Genomic DNA, 27899 nt, shown 5'->3' with positions numbered 1-27899 from the left:
AATGGAAAATAATACAAAACAGAAATATAAATGTGTAAGAGAATCCCTCCATCTCTTTATCTCTGTTGTACTTTAGCAGTATTTCCAGTAGGATGCACATAAAAGTGTGTGCATGTAAAAATACTTTAACATTTAAAGCGTTAAATTTTAAAATCTAAGTTGCTGAAATCTTGGCGGTGAAATTAAGGTCGGCGGCTGTAAGCCTCCTCACCACTAGTGGTCCCACACTTTCATCGCCAGCCTCTTACAGCTCACCTCCGGATGTGAACTCGCACAGACAGACATCCTGCGCCACACACACACGTGAGAAAACAGTCCAAAAACAGACAGCTGAGAAGATGGACATTACAGAAGTTCCTATGAACCAAGACAACAAAGGTAATAAAAAGAAGAACAAGAAGCCAAAGAAGAAGAGCGCGGCTCAGGAGGGAAACAACGATGGCGGCGGAGTGGAGGAGAAGGAAGAGAAGAAGATGGAGAAGAGCGAGCCTGCGTTTCCCCCCACCTTCAGTGTGTCCGAAATCAAGAACAAACAGCGAAGACATTTAATGTTCATGAAATTCAAACAGGAGAAAAGAAGGGTAAATATAATGACCGCATTATTATACCAGGCTGAAGAGACATTTTGATAAGATATCTAGTCTAAAGCGGCTTAGCTCGTGCTTGAGTACTGTACACTTTCTTAAATGTCTTCACTTTATCCCGATATTGTCAAACACTGTTTCTGTTTCATTAATAAATATTGTACTTTGTACTTCACAGCATTTATTTGATGATTAGGACCTTGAAACCACGCATGATATGATTGAAATGAATTAAAATGTTATGATACTCGCCATTACTTAAAATCCGTATCTGAGTGGCGTTGTGTAAACGCAGTGTGTTTTAAAGTCACTGCATAGTTATAATCCCGTAGTATAACAAACAAATGTGGCACCGACGGACTGCTTGTTAATGTCCTTTTAAGAGTAAGCGTTTCTTGACTTTAAGTGTATTTAGTTGGCAGTACATAGACTTTTGAACTTAAGTGCGGTTTGAAAAGTAGTTTTAACTAGTGTTCTTAGACTGTGCTCTTGTTGCAAAGGTAAGCAGAAGCACAATGTTACTGATGTTAATTATTATTTTCACTTTGACTTAACACAAAAGAAATGCCTGTGTTAAGAATGCAACTATGGAATAATCAGGTGAGGCACGAGCACAAAGACGGTGCAAAGGCTGATGGTTCATTCGGTTTTCAATCATGGCCGCACAGTCAGAAATGTCTTTTTACTTTAAGATTTGTCTGTTCAGATCATTACAAACACGCCTCTCCTGGAATGTGTTTGTAACGTTGCATCGTTCTTCTGTCTGTCTCTTTCAGCAAAAGCTGCAGCTGAGGAAACAGAAGAAGAAAGAAAGACAAGCTTTAGGCGACAAGGTGAGTGTGTTTCTGCTCCAGATGCATGTTCCCATCCTTAACCACGGCAACATTTGATAAGGTGTGTATTTAGTTGTGTCCATTTAATCGGGCATTCGTAATTTTATGCATTCGGTCTCCGACGTAGGCGCCACCAAAGGAGGTCCCCAAGACGATAGAAAACCAGCGTGTGTTTGACGAGACAACAGTTGACCCACAAGACGAAGAGGTGTGGACTCTTTTTCAACTGATCTTGCTCAGATAATCTCATCTGATATTTATTATTAGTTTTGCAGGGCGTTTGTAGATATTTGGTGTGTGTTTCATATCCAGATTGCATTTGACGAAGGAACTGATGAGTTTTCTGCCTACTTCAATGGGCTGACGAATCCCAAAGTGCTCATCACAACATCAGACAGACCCAGAGGGGTGAGTGGCTACTTTTTGACACTTTAATTAAAGATACCACAATATGATATACTGATATAGACTGATATAAGAATAAGGAAGGTGTGCATCAATATTATGAATTAAATCAGAAGACTTCTGGTGTCGTGTCATATTTTAAAGATGCCGTTCAGCTGAGGCAACACAGAAAAGAGTTTTCCCTGCATTTTTAATTTTTTATTATTTTAAAACTGGCTGTTCAACACAGTAATTGTTCTATGATTCGTGTCTCGCAGAGGACCACAAGGTTTTGTGAGCAGCTGGCAACGGTGATCCCAGATGCCCACGTGTACTACAGAAGAGGTTTGGCTCTGAAGAGGATCATTCCTCAGTGCGTTGCCAGGAACTTCACCTACCTCATGGTCATCAACGAGGATCGCCAAGCGCCCAGTATCCTCACAGGCAGCTGTGCCAGGAGAGATGTCAGAAAGTGTCCTCCCAGCTGTTTCATTAAGCCGGAACGTGTCAGCATTTTTCATGAGAACGATCACAATACCATTGATGAATGTAAAAAAAAGTCCCACAGATTTTGACCTGGTTAACTGTTTTCAAACGTAACGCTCCTTAACCGCTGCTTTAAGATGGTCTGGTTCTCTGTCACCTTCCCGACGGGCCGACTGCACACTTCAAAGTCAGCAATGTTCGACTACGCAAGGAGATAAAGGCAAGTTAAACTAACTTTAGTGTGTCTTCTGCACCAATACCGATGCTGTATTTTGCAATCTTAACAAACTATTGGTCCCTCTCCACCCAGAATAATGAAATTTGGTCGGGTTGTTTTAGCATATTCTTGACTTATTGCACTGATCTCATACCTCCTGCCAAGCTCTCACATTGGTGGAGAAATGCAGTCTGATCCCTTTAGCAGTAAAGTTGAAATTTCCTAAATTTACGTTACGTTTTACACACAGACAATGGAAAGTGATTTTCAATTTCAAACTGTGGGAAACGGAGAAACCGAATGGTTTCAGAGGCCGGATTTAAAAACCTGCATCCGGCCTCTAAGCGCAACTGACGTTATTTTCAACATTTTTCTGTTTTCTTTTCTGCAGAGACGAGGTAAAGATCCATCGGAGCACTCTCCGGAGGTGATCCTCAATAACTTCGGCACCCGCCTGGGACACACCGTCGGTCGGCTGTTTGCCGCTCTCTTCCCGCAAAACCCTCAGTTTGTGGGCCGGCAGGTCGTCACCTTCCACAACCAGAGAGACTTCATCTTTTTCAGATTCCACAGGTGACCAGCTTTACTCTTTAAGCCTTCATTTGAATCGGCTATTTCATAGGAATATTCGGCAGATTTGCGTCGACTTGGTATGGGTTTAAATGCAGATTTTTGTGCCCATTGATAAATTACAGCTACACACCGGGAAGCACAGCGCCCAGTCTGAAAACCCCAAGTGTTTTATGTGATATTTTAAAAGGGCTGAATGAATAACTTTTTTCTTTGTGTGTGTGTGTCATTTTTAAAAGATACATCTTCAAAAATGAGAAGAAAGTTGGTATTCAGGAGCTGGGACCACGCTTCACCCTCAAACTCAGATCTCTACAGAAAGGCACCTTCGACTCCAAGTATGGAGAGTATGAATGGGTGCTGAAGGTGAGTCTGTTTCATATCAAAGTAGTTGAAACCATTTCTGTTTGCAGACGTCAGCTTGTTAAGAAATGCATTTGTTTGCTTAAATGAAGTCTGTCTGCTGTCAGTTTTTGAGTACACAAATTTTTAATCAAGTGCATTTCAGAAATAAAATGCTGCTTAAAGTAACAAACTGCTGTATTGCACTTGGTTTGTAAAGTTAAAAGAATATATTTTGCGTTTTCAGCGCCACGAGATGGATGCCTGCAGGCGGAAGTTCCAGCTCTGAAATTGTCACCTCCCCCCCGGTCTGATGAGGCTGTCCTCATCGAACATCCAACGTACTACAACTAGATTTTTTTGTGGACTTTCACAAATTGACTTTATAATATCGCAGATTCTCAGAAGAAAGGCTGTGGAAACAGTAACATTGTTCATCCTTTATCTTTAGTGTTCTTTACCGCATTATAGATGAGGTTGTGTTGTTGAAGAGTCGTATTTTCTCTGGGAAACGGTTTATATAAAGCTACATTCACAGTGCATACAGCTGGAGTAAAAGGTTAAAAGAATTGGAGACACTCGAAATGAGGCTTAAAAAAAAAAAAGGCTGATCTCATTTGTCTGATTTCAGTCTCTTCTCCTGCCTGTGACCCCAACAATCAGTCGGTTTGAAGTGACGCTTGACAGCGAGGTCGCCTCACCCCCCTCTCTTCTTCATAACTCTGCTCTCTATTTAATAGCCTAAATCTGTACACTGAATTGTTGAACACTTAGATAGTATTTTAGTTTCTGAACAGTTCTGAATATATTCACTTTGGGAGTTTATGCGGCTAATAAAGGAGGGGAGGGGACTCAGTGAAGCACCATGGCAACAGGTAAATGGGGAACTGAACCGCTATATTAGTCCAGTGGAGCTTGAAATATGAATGCCAGTGCATATCCTGATTATCTTGATAAAAGGGGAGCAGGGAAACACTTTGTGAATTTGGGAACCCGATGAGGCACGTTTCTCACATTATTTTGTGCATCTGCTTTTTAATACGACAACATTTTCAGTTACAAACAGAAATAAAAGTCTGGCCGGCTGCAGGCGTGGCCGCAGTTTAAAACGTGGAAATACTTTATTGTTAATAAGGCATGGAAAAAAAGGCACACATGTGTTCATACGAGTTAGTTCTCTGTAAGAGGTGAAGACATTTCTTGTGCTACGTAAGCACCAGGAAACATGTCTGAGATTTTACAAAGTCAAAAGTTATCCCAAAAAAAAGAAAAAAGGCTTAAGTTAGTTGTTTGGCCCAAATTCCCTAAACACTCCTGAGGGGATTCCAGTACATAATGCAGGATCTTGCAGCCCATTTTGACAAAGCATCACGTCCAAAACCTGCGGAAAAAAATATTAAGTGCATTAGCAAAAACAAACGACATGATGCATTTTACTCAATAAAAGTTCCTAGGCTTTTCATCTGTAGAACTTCAGAGTGAGTTTATGTTCTTTTTAGGGGCCTCATTAGTCGAGTATTAGACCTGCTACTAAAAAGAATGAAAACTAAATCGACACCAATGTGAGATGGCTACAATTAGTCACATTCCTTTTCAGCAGAAATTGTGGCTTTACGCTAAGTATGTGCACATTCAGAAAGCACTTCTGTTCTTTGGTGCAGTGCTTTGTGTCACAAGTGCAATTTCGATCCTTTAACTCCAGATTTGCAACCATCCATACGCCTTTACACTAAAGTCAGAGACCAATGTCCTCAAGAGTTTACATTTGACTGAATCACAGGGAAGCGCCGTGGCCTCACAGCAAGACGGTTCCATGTTCGATCCCCAGCTGGGGCCTTTCTGTGTGGAGTTTGCATGTTCTCCCCGTGTATGCGTGGGTTCTCTCCGGGTTCTCCGGCTTCCTCCCACTCTCCAAAGGCATGCATGTTAGGTCAATTGGTGTCTCTAAATTGTCCCTAGGAGTCAGTATGAGCGTGTGTGTGGTGGTTTGTCTCTGTGAGGCCCTGTGATGGGCTGGCGACCAACGCACATTACATTAAACATCAGCATTGTGGGTTGTACTTTTGTATGGATATTACATTAGTTTGGACATACTTTCAGATAAAAACCTCTCCATCCCTTCGGAAAATGTTTTAGCATCTTTTTGGGGCAAAATAAGATGTGGGCGTACTGAGGTGGTGAACTGAACTAGTGAGCCATCTCCACAATCGGCTGGCAAATAATAATCCCACTTGTTGCCACAAAGAAGAGTCTTTGTTGAGATCCACAAAGCAAGAGATACTGTTTGAGCACTAGTGATGAAATCGTAGAGGTTGAGCAGGTAGGTGTCGGCTGACGTTACTTGTAAAGAAGTGATGAGCAGCTGGTGGTACTCACAGCGGCGGAGGCTCGGCCTGTCAGGGCTATAGGAAGGAGCAAACTTTCTGCGGTCTGAACGGGTTGTTGCTGGACGACATGCCGGTGAGCAGAGGGTCCTGCTGGGCGTTCTGTAAGCAAAACTGCTGGAGGTCCGCTGCGGCCTGGGAAACCTGTGAACAACAACCAAGCCCTGGGAAGTTAGTTACTCACTGCCAACCTGCTATAAGCACGGTGCAGACTCGTTATTTAAAGAAATGTAGAGAAGCCCCGTTATGAATGTGAAAGATACGCCCTAGAAGAGAAACGAAGCGTTACCTTAACTCTGTTTATACCAGCTTCAAGACGTAACTGTTGGACAATTTTCTTCATTGCTACGATGTTGGATGGCCCAGACATTATGAAGGATTGTAAGGACTTAAGGCGATAAATAATAAAACTTTGATAAAGAATTCCTTGTGGATAGCTAGCTCGCTAACTATCTTCTTCAACCAGTTTCCGGTTTTCTTTAAAGGAGTGTCGGCTTCTGCTGCCTTCAAGTGATGTTCGGAAATAATTTTGATTGGTTCCTTTTTTTAAAAAAGTCTTGATTACTATTACTTTGATATTTGAATTCATTAAACCAATACTTGTAAAAAAAAAAAAAAAAAAAAACTGTCTGTGTTTTTTACATTTTTTTATTTCATGTGTGAAATGCTCTAAACTTCACGTGCTTGGAAATGAGATTAAAAGATGTGACATATCTGAACGGTTTTATTTGGGAATCACGAAGTTGTTTTTCTACATTATTTTCATTGCAAATCCAAAAGTTTTGTTTCCAAAGTCAAAGGGAGTGCTGGTAAATTAAAAAAATATATATCTCATACGTGGGACAACAGCTTAAAGATGTGAAACCAGTCTCTGTGGGAGGGATGGTGAGTGTACAGAGATGCGGGAGTAGGAGCATACTTACACATCAAATGTGTTCTGGTATGTTAATACATTATTTTATATTTATTATGTTAATACATTTATTCTTGGGGGTAGAATATTTAAACTGGTGCATTTACACACATCAAAGTAGGCCAGTTGAGATTATCTAGTGCAGTGCACAGACACTTATCTTCTAAAGGTAGTAATTGACTATGAATCCATTATGTTTGATGTTAGATGATAAAGACACGAAAAAAGAACTCCGATAACGGACAAGACAAACAGCCTATCGGAGTAATTTCAGTTTCTCGTGAACTCGCCGTGCCAAATCCCAGGTACCTGAAAGCAGCACCAGTTCAATGAAAATGTGCAACACCTACTGGTGAAAACCCTTCGGCATAGGCTAGCCTCATAAATCAAGCAAAAATGTAAGGTTATAGAATGTCTGACTGATGGGGCGATTGAAAACATTGTACAAATACAATATGCAGGTTAGAGATTCATCTGGAGTCAGATGATGACAGATGAGGAGAGTAGCTGTCATCATCAGCACCAGAGCAACCACTGCTGGCACTCTCATAAAAGAAAAGACTGAGTGTGTTTGCAGCAGATTGTTACTTAGCAGTCTGAGGCTTCACGGTTGCATGAAAACGAGCGAAAGCACTTCTTTCTGAGTCTTTTCCTACCTCTCCCCATGCTGAATCGGGCTGATAATGGAGCTGTCTTGCGAGTCTGTCAGATATGAAGAGGCCAGCAGGAGACCGGCCAGCTGTAAGGTATACTGAGAGTTTGTTCGTCATTGCAGAAGTTGTTACTTTATAGGAGTTTGAGAAACGTCACAGGCCTATGATAAAAAAAAATAATAATAATGAATTAAATGTGCTGTCGATTTCTTTTTGGTTTGTAGTTTGTGGAGCTCCACGTGCTGTATGTGCCAGCTGAACAGTGGAATGTGAAACTCAATAAAGTTTCAGCTGAAGCCACAGACAGCTTCATATCTGCCGGCTTCATCAGGTGAAACTGCTGGAAATGTTGAAATGGAATCGTTAGAAAAAGAAAAAAAAAAGTTCAGAATTAGTGTTAAACATGGGACATTTGTTAAGACTCTATATCTAAAGTAAACATCAGCATTGTTGCATTGCCCTGTAGCTATGTGATAAGGAAATTAAGCAATAAAAGTGGGATATTGCCTTCAAATTTAACCAGGAGCTTCGGCGTGCTGTTGGACTGGTTTAATATAACAAGCGTAATGTTTTTTTCACTGTTTTGGGGAGTAAAACTCCAAATCTAAATGCTCAAACCATCAGTATGTCAAAGTTCCACTTGTCATATTATTACACTGCAGAAATATCCTGCTGAATGTAAGATAAAATCTTATACGTATGATTGTGCTCAAAACAAAGTTTTCATCATTATACTTGATAATATGTGCAAGTGTCTATTATAGCACAGAAATTAGATTTATTTATTTATTTTTTTTAAAAAGAACATTGAGAAATCTAGCTTAGTCTAGATTATGTCAAATAAACATTTAGAAGGATTTGTATTAATATATATATATATATATATATATATATGTATAAATATCAAATATAACTAATAAAAGGAAATTTGCTTATCAAGACAAAAGCTAATCATATTTGACTTGTGTTAAGTGAACGGTTTGTCCTTAGAAAGCACTAAATCGTCCATGTGTGCAAAAGTCGACCGTATTCTTCATAATAATAAACTATGTTTTAAAATCTAAAGATAAGACTATTACACAAGCAGGCTTTTTTTGAAGTGTACTCTGGTTTGCCTTAATCTTTTAAACATGGCACTAAAACCCTGACCGGTGAAAAAAATCTGTGTGTTCCTCCCTGCCCTCGCTGTGATGTTAGGGTTTATCCTGATATCACCCTGAAGACTCTGCGGAGAGAGCTGAGCGCTCTCCTTGGCGCCGAGAGGAGCATCAACAAATACTCGTTCCTGAAATGTGTGGGTCGCAGTCTGGCACTGGTGAGTGCAGCTGGCTGTTAAGTGGCCTTTTGTAGAGCTGATTGTGTGTCAGTATGCAGACAGTGGAGAGAAACAATGTAGACAGCATGCTATTAAGGCAGGCCACACTAAAGGTTGTGAAAAGCTTGTGTGAGAGTGGGGAGTATGCAGGTTTTTACTGCCTTGCTTCACAAAACAACTAAAGTCTTGTATGTTACAGGTGAAAAGTAAACAGGAGAGAGACCTGAAAGTGAAAACATTTGCCCCACCCTATGTAAGTCGAGTCCATGTTTCACACGGTTCAATTTGTCAAGCTGATCAGATAGTCCCTCTGTTTAATTGTCAACCTGTTCAGGTCCTGTAATGAGTTTTTGTCACCTGTCGGCAGGCTGCACAGCCAGAGCTTTACTTGTTGCCGGCTGTGGGGGTGGAGAGCCGTTTCTGCTCACGGTCCTTCACCCCAGACACCAGCAGCAGCTCCCCAGACCATCAGATCTATTACAATCCTCTCAAGTTGTGCAGCCTGCCAACAGGAACAAAGGAGTCTGTTAAATTTCCCCACATCCCCCAGAGTTCCCAGCAGCCACCTCCCACCCCCAGGTTGGAACAGGAGGAGGAGGAGGAGGAGGAGGAGGAGGAGGATGATGAAGACAATGAAGACAATGAAGACAATGAAGAAGATGACCAGAGCTGCAGCTCCTCAGAGGGAGAGAATGACGAGGAAGCTCTGTGCTCCATCAGGAAAGCAAAGCAGGAGAGTTGCAGAGGGAATGCTCAGAATCCAAGAGCACTGCAGCTTGTTTCACTAAAAAAAGGTTGAATTAAAGATGATTTGTTAAAGTCATTGTTAAAGTCATTGTTAACATTGTTAAAGTCTTTCACAGAATCCGTATTGAAGAAACATTTGGATTATATGATCCTCTCTTAAACAGCACATTGAAATAGATGAGCTATTCTTCTGTGGAGAAAGAGAGCATTTTGGCCTCAGAAGCTAGTATAGCCTGGCTTGTTTTAGGCATTTTTCATAATTGTGCACAATTCTATGAAAGGTAAAAAAAAAAAAAAAAAGTGGGAAGATGATTGAAGGTTTTCTTGTATCTGCCCTTTCCTAAACTCCCTCCAACATTTCAGTGAGATTGTGTAATTTCTTGCAGAATTTGACAGTTACCTGCAGGGTCTGGGATGAAGTTTTCAATTCTTGGAGACGTCTTCTTGTTTCAAATTGTCCATTCTTGAACTGCACTGGGCTGGCTGAGTCATTTGATATCTTCACAGCCATTGTGATTTTTCTTTATTGTGGACTAAGTTATTATCAAATTTCTTGCCAAACTCACAGGACTAGAGAGATAATAGGACACAGTCTACCATTGAGGTAGACAGGATAGCAGACAATAGATGAGAGAGGTTTAAGATAGAGAGTACAGAGGGCACCTAAACTCCCATTCTATTTAAATTGATCTAAATGTGTCAAAAAGGGACAATTTATCTTGTGAATCTTCCTTGTGAATGGCCTGTTTATTTCTTCAGATTCTGAAAATGACCAAAAAATGTCATTTTTCTATGTCAATTGTTTGAATGTTATGAATAGGCTCTGTTTAAATAGGACTGAAGTTGGTCGGTCGTTTACTTTTTCATGACTATGGAAGCTTTAAATGGGAATTAAACTTTCAAAGGCTCATTAACAAGACTTTTTGTATTGGTGGGAAAAGTTTGCGCATCTGCCCCTCAGCTGAGATAAAAATATTTTTTGCACATTAATGAAACTTATATTTATGACTAAACTAAACCCATCAGTTTTACACTTCCACAGCTTTAGAACAACGTGAGGCGGATTCAGCTCAGCTGAAGACAGACGGAGAGGAAAGCTGCTTAAAAATCAACCCGCGACGCCGAGACAGACTCTCCGTAGCAGCTGAGTCTCTGGAGGACAGAGATTCAGGCTTCTCCCTCACAGATGGGTACTAAGCAGCCATCATACTGTGTGTCCAATTGCAACATTGTGCATGAGGTTAAATCTACCACACTCTAAGTGTTTGTTTTGCAGGGTTGGAAAATCCAAAGATGCACAAATACCGAGGTCCATCAGAAGAAAACCTACAGCCGAGGTAATGCACAGCATTCTCACAGAAAGGCCTGCGGACGTGTCTGTTTTGGTCATGATTTTTTTTTTTTGTCTTTAATTCTAAGTCTGCAGAAATATTTGGTGTTTGTTGTCAGGTGGCAGAAAGTCCAGCAGTGTTGTCTCAGCCTGTTCGCTGCACCTCTCCACCTCCAGATCGCGACTCGGCCAGAGTCACCAATAAAAAAGCCACTGCTCCCGCAGGCTGTCACACAAACAGTAAGCCCCTCGCAGTGGTTACATCCCCAGGCGTAATGCTCATACCTTTCAATACAACCGATGTGTTTTCATCTCTGTAAGGAGAGGCTCTCATTGAGGAAATCAAGGTGGTGAGGGAGGAAAGGAAGCAGCTCGAGTGGACGAGACAAGAACTGCTCAGAAAAGGGAAAGACTTGTTAGCCCAAAATAGACACCGCAGGAACCAAGGTGGGCACTTAACCTCCCCCACATGATCTCCATAATATTAGCGGTAGAAAAGCAAAAAATAAAACCCCTCTTTTTATCGATAAAACTGCATCCCTTTTTCTTGCTGTTAACATAAAGCACGAGACAGCTGGAAGAAGAAATACTTTGAAACAAAGAAGGCCACAGCACCTTTGGAGGACAACCTGAAAAACATAAGACAAGAACTGGAGACATTTTACAATAAACTCCTGCATCAGCTCCAGGCCAGAGAGAACAGAGGGAAGCCAAGACGACAAGGGAGATCCTCAATAAAGGTCCAGTCTTATCACATTTTTCTGTTTGTTTTGAATGCACATACTGAACTTCATAATTAACATTAATAAACATGAGGCATGTGAGCCTTTGAGGAACTATTTTATTTAGAGTAGAGAAGTGTTAATAGTGTGAAGCTCTGTTGATTGTGAATCCTCAAATAAAGAATTTTGGGACTTAATGAGTCCACCAACACAACAACACAAATGTCAAATTAACAGTGCATATACAGTGGCATGCTCAACTTTGGGCAACATCTTGTCATTATTTCTGTTACTGTGAAGCATAAAGTCAATCAGAAATTAGTCTAAGCTCTCGTATAATGTCTACCAATCTTACAGAAGTAGAGGACCTTTGCTGCAAGTATGGGTTAAAAGCTGCCAAACAAGCTGGACACAAAAAGCATTTACTAGCTGTGATATTTGCCAACGAGGGTGTTTTAAAGAACCAACGATAAAAGGTGCCCAAACTATAGAAATAAAGTAACATCCCTTAAAATGCTAAATCTTTATCTTTGTGACTTTGAGAAATGAGATCATTGTTTTGGTCAATTTGTTTATTCACAAAAGAAACGGAAGCATCAATCAGTCGCAGATTCAAGTAACCCCATAAAATATCAATTATTTCAGAATGAGCTCATCATTCAGATCATGACGGAAAACTACGAGATTGACGACCTGAAGAGGAAGGTCGAGGATGCCAAGATGAAGCTGACAGCGGAGATTAAAGTAACTGATTTTCTTTTTCAAAACTTTAAAAGAGTATAAAAACATATGATGATTTACATGTGCCTGACAAATATTAACCCCCCCCCCCCCCCAACATCTGTGCAGTTGAGGAAGCAGGCTGCTACAGAGCTGAGAGCCCTGAAGGCTGAGCTGGCCCAGAAGAAGAGTCAGTCATCTCATCCCGCAGTGATTGGAAAACCTGCACGGGACAGACCACAACTCCAGAGCAGCTCCATCTAAAATGCAATGAAGACTAAGTTCGTGGTCTTAAAATGGATCAGTGTGTCAGATATGTAGCCGTTTGTTTTAGGTTTAAATTATTCTGGATTTTTGAAATTCTAATGTCACAATTATCCTTTTATCCACTATGTTGAGCTTTCCCAGGTGGTGCAAGCATGTCGCTACGATAACAACACAAATGTGTGCACAAGGAATGAAATTAGGGATTCTAACAGTTCGATAAGAAATAATTTAATTCATGAACAAATTAAAAGTTCTCAAATCAGGAAGGCTGATGATCAATAACACTGAGGGTACGGCGCACTAAATTGGTCGTCTTTGTGGGAGAATCACAGTATTTTTGCGGAAATCCCATTCAATATATAAGCAATAAAAAGCCACAATAAACGCTTCTGTGCAAGAATGCATCTCTGAGGTCAGAGGGGAGCCACCCCCCATTACTGCGGCGAAGGGATATATGGACGTAGCAACAAACAGGAGAAGGCTCGGAATGGTGTAAATTCCTGCTGCAGGGGTGAGTGTTTCCCAGCTAGCATCCTAACAAGGCATTCCACATCATCGCGGCCTGCTGCTTGGCAACTGGTTCATCGCTGTAGTCCAAGATGTTGCCGTTCCACATGCCGATGCCCTTCAAACCTTTAGCCTTCACCAAGTTCGCTTTAGGACAAATGCTCTGAGGGTCATCATACCAGACTTGATGAATCTGCCCTTTCTGGTCCTGAAGAAAACAGTGAAAGAAGCAACAAAAAACTAAAACCTTTTCCCTCTGTCCCGGGATTATAAGGAACGTTTTACTGCTGTTTCGAAGGACAATTGGCTTCACAGAAGCTTGGGTGGATGACGCTACTCGTGTCTGAAATCTTTGCTGGATTTATTTAACTGCAGCTCATTAGAAGAATGAACCCTCCCACACACACAGTATTCTTCTATGAATATTAAATTAAACATCTGACTCAAAGTTGGATACTTAGAGACACGTAAAAATGAAACGATTATTTACCTTGTAATAGAAGTAAGGAGCCTTCTGCTCATCATCCCACTGCCTGCCAGATGATGAGCTGTTGACCTGCTTCATGATCCACTTGTATGTTTTTTGTCGTCCAGCTGCATCACTGCAAGGAGCTCCACGGAAGGGAACTTTAGCTATATAACATGTTCCCTCCTAATACGAGAAAAGACACAACAGAATTGTACAGCCACTTGAAATCAGTGCCCACAAGCCTGCTTTGCCTTCAACAGTGTACGCGACATAAATTACTGCGGTGCCGGATGAGAGGTCAGGGGTTATAAAGAAATTCAGCGGGATTTATTCACGTTGAAAAATGATCCAACTTTATGGCAGTCAGTCTACATGATTTTGAGATAGAGCTAGTTCCGTTGCTACAGTATGTCATTATCACGTCTAAGAATATAGTCTTTTATCAGGTTAAAAAACATGTATTGTGTGTAGCTCTTTAATGAACGTTAACATACCTGGGAGAGGTTGACACATGGGTAGTCATAGCCGTACCACGGCACTCCCATCACCAGTTTCTTGGGATTAATCTTTAGATCCAAATACTCATCATAAGCTAAAAAGGACAGATTAAAGGTATCTCAGTGGGTTTGCATCAACAAGCTGATTTGCTTTCGTTCATTCACCTGCATCTGGACAACAAACCTCTTAGAGTTTGACGGACCGGGGCGTTCGCCATTGCAATGCAGTCCCCGGTGATCTGACTCTGCTCATCGTAGGACATCACAAACAACAAGTCGCAAGACTCGGCGATGGTGACGTAATCATAGCAGCGCTTATCGATACATTTTGGGGACCAGGCAACATCAAAAGAGACCTAGAGATCAGGAAAAGGTGAATATCAAAGTTAGGAAGGTATCTACTGTCTCGACTACGCCTGCTTAGTGATTCTGTTAAAGTATTCCCTTCACCTGAGAGCCTGGGATTTCCCTGTGGAAGGCCTCAGTGGTCTCTTTGACCAGATCTGACAAGGCATGGTACTCTGGAGAGTCCTTTTCCACCGCTTGTTCGATGTCAATGTTAATGCCATCCATACATTGACTCTTTGCCAAGTTGACCTTCTCTGTTATCCATGCTGTCCTGTTGGCTTGATCCACAATGTAAGACAGCGGAACATCACCTTTTCCCAGCAAGGAAACAGAGATGGACAATGGGTCAATGAACGTAGACAGTTAGTAATGTTTAAAATACATGAACACTTTGTCAAGAGGTGCTGCTCTGAACTATTACACAAGCAGTGGATAGAAAAATTAAATGAGCACGAGGCTTTTGTCACACTCAGTAGTCTGTAATCATTTCTTACTGTCGTGAGGACAGAAACTCATCGTACCTTTGAGGACTACTCGTGCACCTTTGGAGTGAGCGTAACACATGAGCTCCGCATCATATTTTCCAAACGCCGCCACGGTCGTCACCATGCTCCAGTTGTAGGATTTCCATGTCTTTCCACCCACATCAAATACAAACACCTGAAAACACACAATCCCCACACACAAGCTACTTTCATCTTGTTGTTTCTGCCTTCATCTGCCCTCATTTTACCACTGGCACCAAGGCGGTCAGAAACAAAGTAGAATTGAAAATGAATTTGAACATTTTCCCACTTTTGTGGGTGGCTGTCGATAACTGATCATTGGTTGGATCCAAAAAAAGTCTGCCGTTCACATTTAACAATCACAGCAGCTTTTAAACATAAATAATCAGTGTTACTTCTGTATCTGGGCTGAGGTTGGCCTTATTTTTTGAATGAATCTTTAATACATGTCATAAAGTTGAACCTTTGTTTAACAAGTCAGGCTAATACGTGTAAAATATTTCAAGTGAATTGAGCTCTGGACAGTTCTGAAATAACAGAAACAGGAAATTAACACCATACTTTTACTTTATGGTGGTTTCAGAGTCAGTTACTCTCATATAGTAAAATGAGGTCAAATCAACGTTAACCTGCATCTTCCTGTTTACTGACCATACTTTGAATGTTATTTGACAGCTAGCAGAAAAGCTAAATCGACGAACGGTGTATTAAAAACGCCAAACTGTTGGCGATGGGATTGGCCAGCTTGGTGTGCAAACTTTGATCAGCTGACGACGTTACCTCAAAGTCCCTCTCCTCTCGGATCTGCTGGCAGAGCTCCGGTCTCTCACACGGACACACGGTGGACCCACACACCACCAGCAGCCACGAAAAAAAAGCCCAAAACGAGATCATTTTGTAGGAAACTGGTGCAGTTTAGGATGAAGTCGAGCCTGCTGTTTACATTGGTGGGCTCGTGATGCGTTTGTACGGCGTGCGAGACGGGACAATCTTCACACTGTTAAAAAAAAATAATAATACAGGCACCCGGAAAACAAATTAACATACTCTTCCCTTTGCCTTGAAGCATTTAATTAACACTTTAAACTTAGAGAACATTTAGACCGCCAGAGTAGGGGCATGTCATGTATGACTATTTAGAGGTGATTTTGACCCATCCACACCTGACCTTCCGGGTGTAGTTAAAAAAAAAAAAAAAGAAGCTGCAGCCTTCAGGGTGTTGTCACCAAATCTGATGTGTTATGTCATTGAGTTCATAAAGGAAGAAATCTCATGCTGTTGTTGAAGTCGATGTTTTCATCTTCAGCTGTTTTGTGTGTTGACCGCCTCCAGAATTTGCTGGTATTCAAATTAATCAATTAGTCTTTTCACTAATGACATGCCCTCTGCTGGCTGATCAGGACCAATACACTCCACATCAAATTAGTTGGAAAATAAAGCATTTTCATGAAATTCTGCTTCCGTTTTTCTACAGACATTTTTCTTTTTTTTTAACTTATTGCAGCAAAAAGTTTTATTTTGACTTGACCAGTCCACAGTACTTGCTGTAATACATCAGGCTTCTTTAGGTAGTGATTTGCAAAAACCTCTAACAATGAAGTTTTCAAAGTAAGTCATGGGGATAGTAGCACTGTCCCCTCAGTCAGGGGGTCCCTGGTTTGAATTCCAGCTGGGGCTTTTCTGTGTAGAGTTTGCCTGTTCTGCCTGTTAAGTAAAAAGGAGCAATAATGACTTGATTTAGATTCTAACTCATCTTAAATGTCAAATGTTGGACTGTTACCACTGGCGAGACAACAACAACAACCCTGGAGACAGGTGACAGGATTGTAAAGATATTTCAGGTCAGGACAGGGATACATTTAACCCAAATACTATATGGAATGTAATTGTTTTTAGGCATTAGACAATTTTGCAACAGGAGTTTTTGTAATATTTCTTTTCAGCATGATGGTTTTCAGTTTTACTAGATTAGATCAAGAGTTTAACTAACTGCGTCCTGATTTTACAGTTTCTTATTTGTCACCTACTAAAAGATAACACATATAAGTAAAAATGCTATTGCTGCATGATGAATGGTATAAATGTGATTCTAGTCATTGAACTGTATATATTGTAAGAACATAATAGATTTGTAATATTGGAAGATAGAAAAAAATTGTAGCACATTCATTCAGTTCAAAATGTGCAGGCCACATGTGACAAACATCTAATATCTGGGAAACTAGAAAAATTCTGGCAATTTCAGGAAAAGCAGAGTCATGTTAAGGCAACTATTTTCTCATCTGTAACCATTTGTTGGTAATGTTAATGTTATTTACTCAGTCTAATCTCCATGATAAGGGCACAGTAACATTGGTAAGCCACTATTTAGTTAATCATACATTTTGATGGATTCTGGAAAAAAAGTGTCTTTAAAAGGGAGCGTCTGGTTGCACAGATGCTCACAATCAACAGACATGAGGGCCCTCGTCTTGGCTCTCATCGTGGCCCTTGTGGGTGAGTATGTTTAAATGCAATTGTATTACTAAATCTAATTAAGTTTAGCTAAAAAAAAAACACAAGACAGGTTTTGGAAAAATAAAAATCTTTTTTTAATGATTTCAGTTTTCCCGAATCAATTCAAACATATACTTGATACATACTGCTTTGTATATTTGTCCTTTATCAAGAGATAACTAATATTTAATTGCTCTTTTGCAGCGGGCAACCAAGTCAACTTTGGTAAGTTATTTTATTATTGTATCAAGTAGAATAAACAGTGTGTTTAATTATAGAAAGTTTCACATTCTAAGTGAAATATACTTTTTTTGTCTTCTATTACAGCCCCGGAGTTTGATAGTGGAAAGACCTATAAGTACAAGTATGAAGCACATCTTCTGGGCGGCCTGCCTGAAGAGGGACTGGCACGAGCGGGGGTGAAGATCCAGAGCAAAGTTTTGATCGGTGCGGAAGCTCCCAGCACCATTGCTCTAAAGGTAGAGAACGTTTGTCATCATTAAGGCAAATTTGTTACAAAACTTAATCCATATGATTTATCATCAAGCCAGGATCATATGTCAACAGTTAACTTTTGATCACACCTGACCTAAGCTGTCACTTTTTCTTGCAGCTTATAGACCCTGCAATCTATGAGTACAGTGGCAACTGGCCCGAAGATGTTTTCGTTCCAGCCACTAAGCTCACCTCAGCCTTGTCTGCTCAGCTCTTGACACCCATCAAGTTCGAATATGCCAACGGTGTGGTTGGTAAAGTGTTTGCACCGATAGGCGTCTCTGAAACTGTGCTGAATATCCACAGGGGAATCCTCAACGTCCTTCAACTGAGCATCAAGAAGACACAGAATGTGTATGAGGTGCAAGAGGTACACATTATTAGTTTTCTTCAGGTTCTTCTCACAAAATTCCACAATACTGACTGGCAAATTATATTTTGATTTTTACAAAATAGCCCGGAATTCATGGTGTTTGTAAGACCCACTATGTCGTCAGTGAGGATTTCAAGGCTGAACGCATCCATCTGACAAAGACCAAGGACCTAAATCACTGCCAAGAGAGAATCTTTAAGGACATCGGCTTGACAGGTTACACAGAGAGATGTGCTGAGTGTGAGGCTGTAAGTGCAATTTTCTTCCCACTTCATATTCTAAGACAGTAGTAAAACTGCTGTTTTAATAATCTTGTGGATTTTGTTTATTCAGAGAGGAAAGACAATGAGGAGAGCAGTTGCAATAAACTATGTCATGAAGCCCTCAACCTCTGGTGCCCTGATCTTGGAGGCAATGGCTACAGAGCTCACACAATACTCACCTTTCAACATTCTGAACGGTGCTGCACAGATGGAGGCCAAGTATGTGCTTTGAATTAAAAGGAAGAGTGCAATACAGTTTTTTAAGCATGTCTCTCCAGAGAAACCTTCCAACAGCTGATTGATTTGATGTTTACACATGCTCATAGACAAATCCTGACCTTCCTGGACATCAAGAAGATCCCAGTGGAGCCCATCAAAGCTGACTTTCTTCACCGTGGATATCTGAAGTACGAATTTGGCAAAGAGCTGCTCCAGACACCAGTTCAGCTTCTGAGGATCAGCAACACAGAGGCTCAGGTACTCCTGAAAACATTATAGTCAAGTATTTGTTGAATTCATGTTACAGCCACATCTTTTTCATGAGAAAGGTTTTGTTTCACGACAGATTGTGGAGACATTAAACCGCCTGGTTACCCTCAATGTGGGCAAGGCCCAAGAAGATTCCCCTCTGAAGTTTATTGAGCTTATCCAGCTGCTGCGTGTGGCCAGATATGAGAGTATTGAAGCCCTCTGGAGTCAGTTCAAAGCTAAAAACGACTATAGGTAACACCACTTTCAATCAGAGAGGAGTCATAAAGTAAACATGCTACGGATAGTCACCTTGATAGTGTTTGTCTTTTCAAGGCACTGGATGCTGAGTTCCATCCCTGCCATTGGTACACATGTTGCTCTCAAGTTCATCAAGGAGAAGTTAATTGCTGGTGATTTGACTAATGCTGAAGGTGCTCAAGCTCTTTTGTCATCTGTGCATTTGGTGACAGCTGACCTGGAAGCCATCAAGCTTTTAGAGGCAAGTGATTGAAGGTTTATATTTGCAATGACACTGAAGTGGCTACATGTAACTAGCTCTGTTTTTCTCCATTCTTCAGGGTTTGGCTATGACCCCCAAGATAAAAGATAATCCAGTTTTACATGAACTTTCCATGCTGGGCTTTGGAAGCATGGTTTCTAAATACTGTTCAGAGAATCCCTCTTGTCCATCTGAGCTTCTGAGGGTATGTATTGTTTGCACATTTGAGTTATCTAATTAGCCTATTATCTATTTATTACACCACTAAGTTAAATGTTGTTTTGCGTCTTCCACAGCCTGTCCATGAACTCCTTATTCAGGCTCTTCTAAGACACGACAATGATAAGCTCACTATGGCTCTGAAAGTTTTGGGTAATGCTGGCCATCCCAGCAGCCTGAAGCCAATCATGAGGCTCCTGCCTGGCTTTGGCAGCGCTGCTACCATCCTACCCCACAGACTTCACATTGATGCTGCCCTGGCCCTGAGGAAAATTGCAAAGAGGGAGCCCAGATTTGTGAGACACATTTTCTATTCCTTGTTTCATACACAGTGAAGATACTAAATGCTTATCTCTTTTTTTCAAATGTGGTTGTACTTATTGTGTTAACCTTTGCAAATTAGATCCAAGAGGTGGCCGTCCAGCTGTTCATGAACAAGAACCTCCACCCAGAGCTCCGTATGGTTGCTGCTATCGTGCTCTTTGAGACTAAGCTGCCCATGGGTCTGGTGACAACTCTTGCTAAGAGCCTCTTGAGAGAATCAAATCTTCAGGTCGCTAGTTTTGTCTACTCTTACATGAAGGCCCTTGCCAAGACCACTTCCCCTGACCATTCTTCTGTGTAAGAACCTTGATAATTGTTGTGCTTCCAATGACATTTCTTTTTTAATTTAAATGTATCTGCAGCTAGAATCTTAAACATTTTATATGTTTTCACATGTTCTCCTTCCAGGGCTGCTGCCTGTAACGTTGCCATAAGGATCCTTAGCCCCAAACTTGACAGACTGAGCTATCGATTCAGCAGAGCTTTCTATTATGATGCCTATCACAGTAAGAAGACAAAAAAACAATTGTTTACTTTTAAAGAATTCAGATTCATACATTTGGGCTGACACTTTATGTCTTTGGGTCAGATCCCTGGATGGTGGGTGCAGCTGCCAGTGTCTACTACATCAATGATGCTGCAACTGTGTTGCCAAGAGCTATAATGGCAAAAGCTCGTGCTTACGTGGCTGGAGTTTATGTTGATGTTCTTGAGGTATGAGAAATATATCCTGCATATATAGCTGAAAAAAACAAAACCTCAACTGCGAAAACAAATCAGATTATTTTGTAAAAGCAAATATAGTCTTGCAAAGACCTAGAGCAGATCAGATCTGTGTAACCCATTTATTGAACAATTACACAATGCTCAATCATAAGAGTGAAAATAGGGATCAGCATTCAGAATTTATGTCTAAATCTCAACTTATTTCCCAGTGTCATAAAGGCTCATGGTCCACTGGCTGTTAGATACATCAACAATGTTTTGTTTATGCTGAAATTGTCCACATTGTTGTGTGTGCCTTCAAAGAATGCCATTTTTTGTGTTCAACAAAGGCACATATGACAATGTAAACATTTGATATTCAAATATTAGCAATAATTTTAAATACTTTTTTCTTTCTCCAGTTTGGAGTAAGAACTGAGGGGCTGCAGGAAGCCCTTTTGAAAATCCCTGATGTTTCAGCGCACGCAGACAGGCTCACCAAGGTTAAGCAAGCCATTAAGGCTGTAAGTTTAAGCACAAAATCCAACAACAAATACCATACTTATGGGTGTTATGTTATTAATCAACAATTTCTTTGTGCAAGCTGTTTTTAACTTAACTTAATTTTACTCTTGTTTCAGCTTTCTGAATGGAAGACTTCTCCTTCAAGTCAGCCCCTGGCCTCTGCATATGTGAAAGTGCTTGGACAGGAAATTGCATTTGCAAACATTGACAAAACAATCGTTGAACAGATTATTCAGGTAGTGCATCTCCCACAATTTCATTTGGCTGTTACTTCAAATTTAATTTTTTTTTTAAACTAAAAACCCTGCTTCATATGTAAATCTGTTTTTGCAGTTTGTGAACAGATCTGAAACTCGCACTTATGGCAAAAAGGCTTTGGCTGCTCTGTTATCAGGCTACACACTGCATTATTCCAAACCAATGCTGGCTGCTGAGATTCGTCGCATCTTCCCCACCTCTGTTGGTCTTCCCATGGAGCTCAGTCTCTATACTGCTGCTGTGGCTGCTGCATCTGTGGAAGGTATATTTCACTGATGTAGTTTAACAGTTGTGGATTAGAAAGCATCATTTACACTGATGGTAAAGATGTCTTCCTTTTTTTTACAGTGCAAGCCAGTGTGTCACCACCACTGCCTGATAACTTCAGTCCTGCCCAACTTCTAAAATCTGATATATCTGTCAGGGCTGCAATTGCTCCAAGGTGACCTAGTTGCATTGTACTTCACAAATTGTAAAGTTTCTCCTTATCAGTTAAACTATCAAAGAAGAAGAAAATTGTTCAGAGTTCCATTTTCAAAATCTTTTCTTATGTTCCTTGTAGTGTTTCCATGCATACCTATGCAGTTATGGGTGTCAATACTGCTTTCATCCAAGCTGCTGTGGTGTCAAGAGCCAAAGTCCACACAGTTGTTCCAGTAAAGATGGCAGCAAGATTTGACATGATTAAGGGCTACTTCAACTTCCAGTTCTTGCCCGTTCAGGGCGTAAATACAATTGCATCTGCATTGTATGTATAAATTCCTATCACCAAGTTATATGTGCTCAATCATTTTTGAGCTGGTCCAGTTATCATTAATCTTTTTGTTTTCCCCCCAAAGTGTTGACACATATGCTGTTGCAAGAAACGTGGAAGACATTGCGGCTGCCAAAATCAAACCAATTATCCCAGCTGGGCCTGTGACACTGCCGTTAAGGCACAACTTCATCTCACAGAGTTCAAGGATGGCATACTTCACGGAAAGTAGAATGGCAAGTTGGATTCACTGACCACCTTTTCCAATATAGATAATCATCCTACTCCAAATTAATGTTGTGACGCTCTGTTGTGGTTTTACAGTCAGCATCATCTGAAATCCTTCCGATTGACCTACCAAGGCGAATTATCACCAAACTGAAAATCCCCAAAGTTTTTGTAAAGAAAATGTGTGCCGCAAGTCAAATATTTGGAATTAAGCTCTGCGCTGAGATTCAGTCACGCAATGCCCTCTTCCTCAGAAACAGCATTGTCTACACCATAGTTGGAAATCATGCGGTTTCCTTAAGGGTTTCCCCAGGCAAGTAACATGGATTAACTGAAGTTACGAAACAAAGTAATTCATAAGAAGTTGTTGAAAATAATATTTTTATTTATTTTGTATTTCAGCTGCTGGACCTGTAGTGGAGAGGATTGAAATCGAGGTTCAGGTTGGAGAAAAAGCAGCAGAAAAGATCATTAAAGTGGTTAACATGAGTGAGGAGGAGGAAATTCTCGAGGATAAGAATGTCTTGATGAAACTCAAGAAGATTCTGGTTCCCAGGCTGAAGAACAGCACAGTAGTCTCATCCAGTTCCAGCAGCTCTCGGTCGACCAGCTCTCAGTCCAGCAGCTCCCGCTCAAGCTCCTCCTCGTCTGCATCGTCCAAGTCTTCCTCTGGCTCCACTTCTCGCAGTATGAGTAATATGGTTGATCTTCTTGACCCTATCATCAAGATGTCAAGGAGATCTTCTAGCAATTCCTCCAGTAGCAGTACCAGCTCAAGCTCCTCCAGCTCCATGTCTAAGGTGAGTTACTTTCACCATTGTTTTAAAGACAGCTGGATGTAAAAGACTAATTTACTTTTATTTCCTTTTACAGCAAGAACTGTATGAAATGAATTTCACCAAGAACCATATCCACCAGGTAACTTTCAGATTGAGTAAAGCAATTACATCATGATTTTTGTTTAAGTGGGCTAAATTAGTGGTTTCTGTTCTTTTGCAGCATTCCATCTCAGCAGAGCATGTCAACAGCAATAGCAGTGCCCAAAGCTTTGAATCCATCTACAATAAGGTGGGTTTTTAGCTCAAGATATTATGATAAGACATTAATAACTTACACGTTCAACTTCAAAAATGTCAACGACAAAAAAAAAGAAAAACAAGATGAAGAATCACAACTTAGTTTAAAACAAATCTCTTCGTTGCACTTTCAGGCCAAGTACCTCTCTAACAGCGTCTCTCCAGCTGTCACTATTCTCATCCGTGCTGTGAGAGCCGACCACAAGAATCAGGGATACCAAATTGCAGCTTACTATGAAAAAGAAAATGCCAGAGTGCAAGTTATTTTTGCCAAGCTGACTGAAAATGACAACTGGAGAATCTGTGCTGATGCTATGATGCTGTGCAATCACAAGCTGATGGTAAAAACCTAATATGAAATTATTACAATTTATAGAAAAATAATATATTGCTTGAAATATAACCAATTTAAATTTTTCACTCAGGCCAGGATTGCCTGGGGCATTGAATGCAAGCAACACAACAGTACAATCATAGCTGAAACTGGCCTTGTGGGTAAGAACCCTGCAGTCCGTGTGAAGATGACCTGGGGCCGACTCTCCGATAGCACAAAGAGATATGTAGAGAGGTAAGGTCACATACAAAGTAACAATTGAAAATGATCCAATTATTTTCACTTGGATGTAGAAGTATGTGGGAACTAGTTAATTTTTCACCTGTCTTTCAGGTATCACACTTTTTTTTAATAAATATTTTTAAAAACCTGAAACTGCTTGTGTGTCTAGGATCTCTGAGCACCTTTCCCGCATCACTGTGGAAAATGGAGTAAGCCGAACGAAGGTCAAGAATGCCCCAAAACAGATCCAACTGACTGTAGCTGTTGCCTCTGAAACAAGCATGAATGTTTTGGTGAAGTCACCAAAGGTGGGGTATTGTGATATGTTACTTATCTTTACACATATGGTGGTTGTTTTACTCACATTGTATAACTGGTTTATTTTTGTTGGGATTGAATGTCACAGAGTACCATTTACAAACTTGGAATGGGTCTTCCCGTTTCTCTGCCAGTTGGAGACACTGCTGCTGAGCTTGAAGCATATCCAGACAACTGGACTGAAAAGATGTCATATATGCTCACTAAGGCCCATGCAGGTTAAAAAAAAAACCACAACAAACATATTTATATTTTATATCTTGAGAATTTAGAATAGATCAATCTTTAAACAGCTAACTTGCGATACTTGTTTTTTTTCAACCCAGCTGAGTGCACCATGTTTAAAGACACACTGATAACATTCAACAAGAGGAAATATAAAACTGAGATGCCCCACTCATGCTACCAGGTCTTGGCTCAGGATTGCACATCAGAACTCAAATTCATGGTTCTCCTAAAGAGGGACCAACCACAGGAAGAAAACATGATCAATGTCAAGATTGAAAACATGTAAGGGCAGCCAGTATTTATATCTCAACATACATCCCCGACATCCCACCACCCTCCCAAAAAGACAAAACTACAATGAAATTATAATAGCAATAGTCTTGCAAATCCAGAACATCACTTTCTAATCACTTTCTAAACATTTCTCCAGTGATTTCGACATGTATCCTAAGAACAGCGCCATCATGGTGAAGGTTAATGGAGTAGAAATCCCTGTCAGCAACCTGCCATATCAGCATCCAGCAGGTTTGTATTTCATAAAATCTAACTGAAAAGCCATCTATTCATTGTTCTTTTTTTTTTTAAGTTAAAAATCACATTCTCCTGCTTATTTTCCTTCATTACAGGAAACATACAGATCAGACAGCGAGGAGAGGGCATCTCTCTCCATGCTCCAGTCTATGGGCTTCAAGAGGTTTTCTTAAGCTTCAGCGCTCTGAAGGTGATACAACAACTCTGATTATGTTGGGCATGTGACATTAATTAAGATACACATTGGTAACACTGCAGCCAGGATATGGTTTATTTTCCAGGTTAAAGTCGTAGACTGGATGAGGGGCCAGACATGTGGACTCTGTGGGAAGGCTGATGGTGAAGTCAAACAGGAGTACAGTACACCCAACGAACGGGTGACCAAGAATGCAACCAGCTTCGCTCATTCCTGGGTTCTATCAGGACAAAGCTGCCGCGACACAGCCGGTAGTACTAAAACTGCCTGTGTGATCTTTTTCTTGTAGACTAACACTGATAATTGGGATAGTAGAAAGCCAGGATTTAAAGAAATTTTACATGATGACAACAAACATCAAGAAACCTAGAAACATTAAATATGAGAATATGTTCAAGGCTAAGACCTTCTGAATGTAAAAAGTCATGAATGGATTGCTTACCCTCAACTTATTCTTATTCTATATTTTTCCAGAGTGTTACGTGAAGCTTGAATCTGTGAAACTGGAGAAGAAGGTCACCCTACAAGGTGAGGAGTCCAAATGTTACTCTGTTGAGCCCGTGCTCCGGTGTCTGCCTGGATGCATGCCTGTGAGAACCACCCCTGTCACTGTCGGTTACCACTGCCTGCCCATTGGTGAGTCTGCAAGAAAGCACAGCATTCAGAGAATTGTACTATAGTTCCTTTCAACAGAGTCTCATTGTTCTATTCAACTCACTGTTTCAGATTCAAATCTGAATCGTTCTGACATTCTGAGCAGCATCTCAGAGAAGAGCATTGACCTGAGGGAGACAGCAGAAGCCCACCTGGCCTGTCACTGCACTGCTCAGTGTGCTTAATCTCGTTGCCATTCATCATATTAAGTTTTGGTTTATGTTGTGTGCAAGTCTGTAAATGTAAATAAATTGGAATGTGAAATGTGTTGGTTTGATTCACTCTGTGAGATCAGTCAGATTTTATGATCATTACCCCTCATGTTGAAATAAAACTATATGAAAAAATAAAAACAATATTGAACTTGTCATATTTAAACCCAGAAGAGAATATTATCATTTACCAATCATTTTTGTCAGTTTAGGCTCATATGCAGAAAACTATATGATTTAAATTAAAAAATTTAAAAAAAACGTACATAAGCAAACAAGGCACATATCACAAGATTCACCAACAAAACATTTAATCAATCAATCAATCAATCAATCAATTATACTTTATTAATCCCCGAGGGGAAATTCCAATTCTAGGGCAAAACTACCAGAGACTGGTCATTTCTGATCAAATACAGTCCAACAATGTTGCAACACAACCACACTATCAATGTGCCAGAGAGGCAGATGTGCCACTATGCAACACTACTGTCAGAAACAAGTCCAGACCTTAACCTGTCTGAAATGTCACAGGACCTCAAGAAAGCTATGCATGAAAAAAAAAAAGAATGCTTCCAGGCCTCAATGAACAGAACACTGTAAAGAAGAGTGGGCCAACGATCCTCCAAATCTATGTGTGTGACTGACAACATCATGCATAAAATGATAACTCCTAAATGTGATTCTACAAGTCATTGACTCATGGGATATACTTAGTTTTTTTTTACACGCTGCTTCTGCATTTTGTCTTAGTTTTTGTGAAATGAATAATGACAGTGTAATATGTAATGTTTTGTTGTTCAAATGAGGTTACATTTACCTAAGTACAAGACCCTATAGATACCAGGTGATTATTTTTAATCAAATATCCCCATGGTGTGACAATTGTTTTTTTATATATGTGAATATGTTTAATTGTCACAACCTAATTCCTGCCTGGATCCTAATCATGTCCACCTGTGCCTTGCTATCATTCTCATGCTACCTCCTCTTGTCATCGCTCCAGTGCCAGATTGAGTGTTTGCTCAGCAATCTAGCGTTATCACAGCCTTTGAACCACACAGTATTTTTGAACATGTTTTCTGCCTCAGCCTCTGCCTTCACGTTGATGACCCTTGACTGTCCTTGGACCTTGCCTCCTTGCCTGCCCCAAAACAGTAAGTCTGGATTCCAGTTATTTCTCCAGAAGATATACTGACCATTTTTTATGGACTACCTGGTTGCTAGTCGTGGAGTTCATATACATTATATCATCATTATATAATCATTATATCATCATTACATATCCTCTCACTCAGCCTGTCGCTTAGTAGTGACGTAAAAACTAACTTCTCTGTTTACCTTCAGTGAAAGCAACCACCCCTAATATAACTTTTCCAACCTCGTCTACTCCTCTGATACCCACCTCTTCTTCCTTTGGATGACACCTCTGGAAATCATTACCTCGGGAGTCACACTCACAGCTGTGGTTAGAGCCAGAGGACGAGACCCAGAAAACCAGTTTGCAAATGACCCCATGTTGGAAATAAAATTGTTAAGACTTTTCATTCAGTGTGTGGTGTAATTCGAGTCCAAGGTGACTGGTCATTACATTAATCCTTTCATGCTTGGAGGTCACTACAGTGTACAGCTGTTGAAGTGTTTTTTCTCTATATATGCCTGCAATTTTGGGCACTGCTGCATATAGTCCAATCTAGTGGAAGCTATTGCATCATCCCATACCA

The 27899-nt window shown here is 40.5% G+C and overlaps 5 protein-coding genes across 10 annotated transcripts; 3 read left to right on the top strand and 2 right to left on the bottom strand.

Moving 5' to 3' along the window:
* The first annotated feature begins 254 nt into the window (after window positions 1-254).
* rpf1 (ribosome production factor 1 homolog) lies at window positions 255-4525 on the top strand. The gene is made up of 9 exons (XM_075485453.1): window positions 255-581; window positions 1361-1417; window positions 1545-1625; window positions 1730-1825; window positions 2080-2233; window positions 2425-2507; window positions 2896-3077; window positions 3314-3440; window positions 3664-4525. Exons 1-9 carry the CDS (start codon window positions 339-341, stop codon window positions 3703-3705), a joined length of 1065 nt encoding a protein of 354 aa, XP_075341568.1. The 5' UTR covers window positions 255-338; the 3' UTR covers window positions 3706-4525.
* On the bottom strand, window positions 4519-6299 carry LOC142400521 (guanine nucleotide-binding protein G(I)/G(S)/G(O) subunit gamma-5). The gene is made up of 3 exons (XM_075485454.1): window positions 6090-6299; window positions 5793-5944; window positions 4519-4797 (listed from the first exon to the last, which is right to left on the bottom strand). Exons 1-2 carry the CDS (start codon window positions 6168-6170, stop codon window positions 5819-5821), a joined length of 207 nt encoding a protein of 68 aa, XP_075341569.1. The 5' UTR covers window positions 6171-6299; the 3' UTR covers window positions 4519-4797; window positions 5793-5818.
* A 1097-nt stretch (window positions 6300-7396) lies between these two features.
* Window positions 7397-12571, top strand: spata1 (spermatogenesis associated 1). Its single transcript, XM_075484541.1, has 12 exons — window positions 7397-7459; window positions 7591-7697; window positions 8564-8681; window positions 8881-8934; window positions 9049-9475; window positions 10471-10618; window positions 10705-10765; window positions 10878-10998; window positions 11080-11205; window positions 11323-11498; window positions 12126-12224; window positions 12330-12571. Exons 1-12 carry the CDS (start codon window positions 7397-7399, stop codon window positions 12462-12464), a joined length of 1635 nt encoding a protein of 544 aa, XP_075340656.1. The 3' UTR covers window positions 12465-12571.
* Window positions 11582-15839, bottom strand: ctbs (chitobiase, di-N-acetyl-). Its single transcript, XM_075485452.1, has 7 exons — window positions 15575-15839; window positions 14810-14948; window positions 14391-14599; window positions 14125-14296; window positions 13938-14035; window positions 13465-13626; window positions 11582-13182 (listed from the first exon to the last, which is right to left on the bottom strand). Exons 1-7 carry the CDS (start codon window positions 15686-15688, stop codon window positions 12994-12996), a joined length of 1083 nt encoding a protein of 360 aa, XP_075341567.1. The 5' UTR covers window positions 15689-15839; the 3' UTR covers window positions 11582-12993.
* Window positions 15840-17250: 1411 nt separating this feature from the next.
* LOC142400518 (vitellogenin-2-like) lies at window positions 17251-26148 on the top strand. 6 transcript variants are annotated; one of them, XM_075485449.1, is made up of 34 exons: window positions 17251-17290; window positions 17495-17515; window positions 17618-17769; window positions 17904-18155; window positions 18242-18406; window positions 18492-18640; window positions 18748-18898; window positions 18987-19144; window positions 19226-19391; window positions 19471-19596; window positions 19688-19906; window positions 20014-20231; window positions 20343-20440; window positions 20524-20648; window positions 21062-21163; window positions 21281-21400; window positions 21498-21684; window positions 21771-21864; window positions 21985-22170; window positions 22262-22388; window positions 22501-22717; window positions 22807-23204; window positions 23278-23322; window positions 23404-23472; window positions 23615-23821; window positions 23906-24048; window positions 24206-24344; window positions 24443-24572; window positions 24681-24864; window positions 25013-25107; window positions 25209-25303; window positions 25395-25560; window positions 25784-25945; window positions 26036-26148. In XM_075485449.1, the coding sequence occupies exons 1-34, from the start codon at window positions 17251-17253 to the stop codon at window positions 26146-26148; spliced, it is 5019 nt and encodes a 1672-aa protein (XP_075341564.1). The 6 variants fall into 6 exon arrangements, with proteins under 6 accessions (XP_075341564.1, XP_075341562.1, XP_075341560.1 ...); XM_075485447.1 differs by having other exon boundaries at window positions 22262-22412; XM_075485445.1 differs by having other exon boundaries at window positions 22262-22412; window positions 22807-23220; window positions 23285-23322.
* Window positions 26149-27899: the final 1751 nt, after the last annotated feature.

The sequence above is a fragment of the Odontesthes bonariensis genome, chromosome 15 (genome assembly GCF_027942865.1).
Source record: "Odontesthes bonariensis isolate fOdoBon6 chromosome 15, fOdoBon6.hap1, whole genome shotgun sequence".
Classification (NCBI taxonomy): domain Eukaryota; kingdom Metazoa; phylum Chordata; class Actinopteri; order Atheriniformes; family Atherinopsidae; genus Odontesthes; species Odontesthes bonariensis.
Note: the sequence above shows the minus strand (reverse complement) of the source record. Positions and strands in the feature narration are given on the sequence as shown.

Coding starts and splice junctions, on each gene's coding strand:
- LOC142400518 (XM_075485445.1), top strand. CDS start 17,251: ATGAGGGCCCTCGTCTTGGCTCTCATCGTGGCCCTTGTGG. Junction 17,516..17,617: donor GGGCAACCAAGTCAACTTTG/GTAAGTTATTTT, acceptor CTTCTATTACAG/CCCCGGAGTTTGATAGTGGA. Junction 18,641..18,747: donor GCTGCACAGATGGAGGCCAA/GTATGTGCTTTG, acceptor ACATGCTCATAG/ACAAATCCTGACCTTCCTGG.
- rpf1 (XM_075485453.1), top strand. CDS start 339: ATGGACATTACAGAAGTTCCTATGAACCAAGACAACAAAGGTAATAAA. Junction 3,078..3,313: donor ATCTTTTTCAGATTCCACAG/GTGACCAGCTTT, acceptor CATTTTTAAAAG/ATACATCTTCAAAAATGAGA. Junction 3,441..3,663: donor AGTATGAATGGGTGCTGAAG/GTGAGTCTGTTT, acceptor TTGCGTTTTCAG/CGCCACGAGATGGATGCCTG.
- ctbs (XM_075485452.1), bottom strand. CDS start 15,688: ATGATCTCGTTTTGGGCTTTTTTTTCGTGGCTGCTGGTGGTGTGTGGG. Junction 14,297..14,390: donor GGGAAATCCCAGGCTCTCAG/GTGAAGGGAATA, acceptor CCTGATCTCTAG/GTCTCTTTTGATGTTGCCTG. Junction 14,036..14,124: donor GGTCCGTCAAACTCTAAGAG/GTTTGTTGTCCA, acceptor TGTCCTTTTTAG/CTTATGATGAGTATTTGGAT.
- LOC142400521 (XM_075485454.1), bottom strand. CDS start 6,170: ATGTCTGGGCCATCCAACATCGTAGCAATGAAGAAAATTGTCCAACAG. Junction 5,945..6,089: donor CTGGTATAAACAGAGTTAAG/GTAACGCTTCGT, acceptor TGTTGTTCACAG/GTTTCCCAGGCCGCAGCGGA.
- spata1 (XM_075484541.1), top strand. CDS start 7,397: ATGGAGCTGTCTTGCGAGTCTGTCAGATATGAAGAGGCCAGCAGGAGA. Junction 9,476..10,470: donor GCTTGTTTCACTAAAAAAAG/GTTGAATTAAAG, acceptor ACACTTCCACAG/CTTTAGAACAACGTGAGGCG. Junction 11,499..12,125: donor AAGGGAGATCCTCAATAAAG/GTCCAGTCTTAT, acceptor CAATTATTTCAG/AATGAGCTCATCATTCAGAT.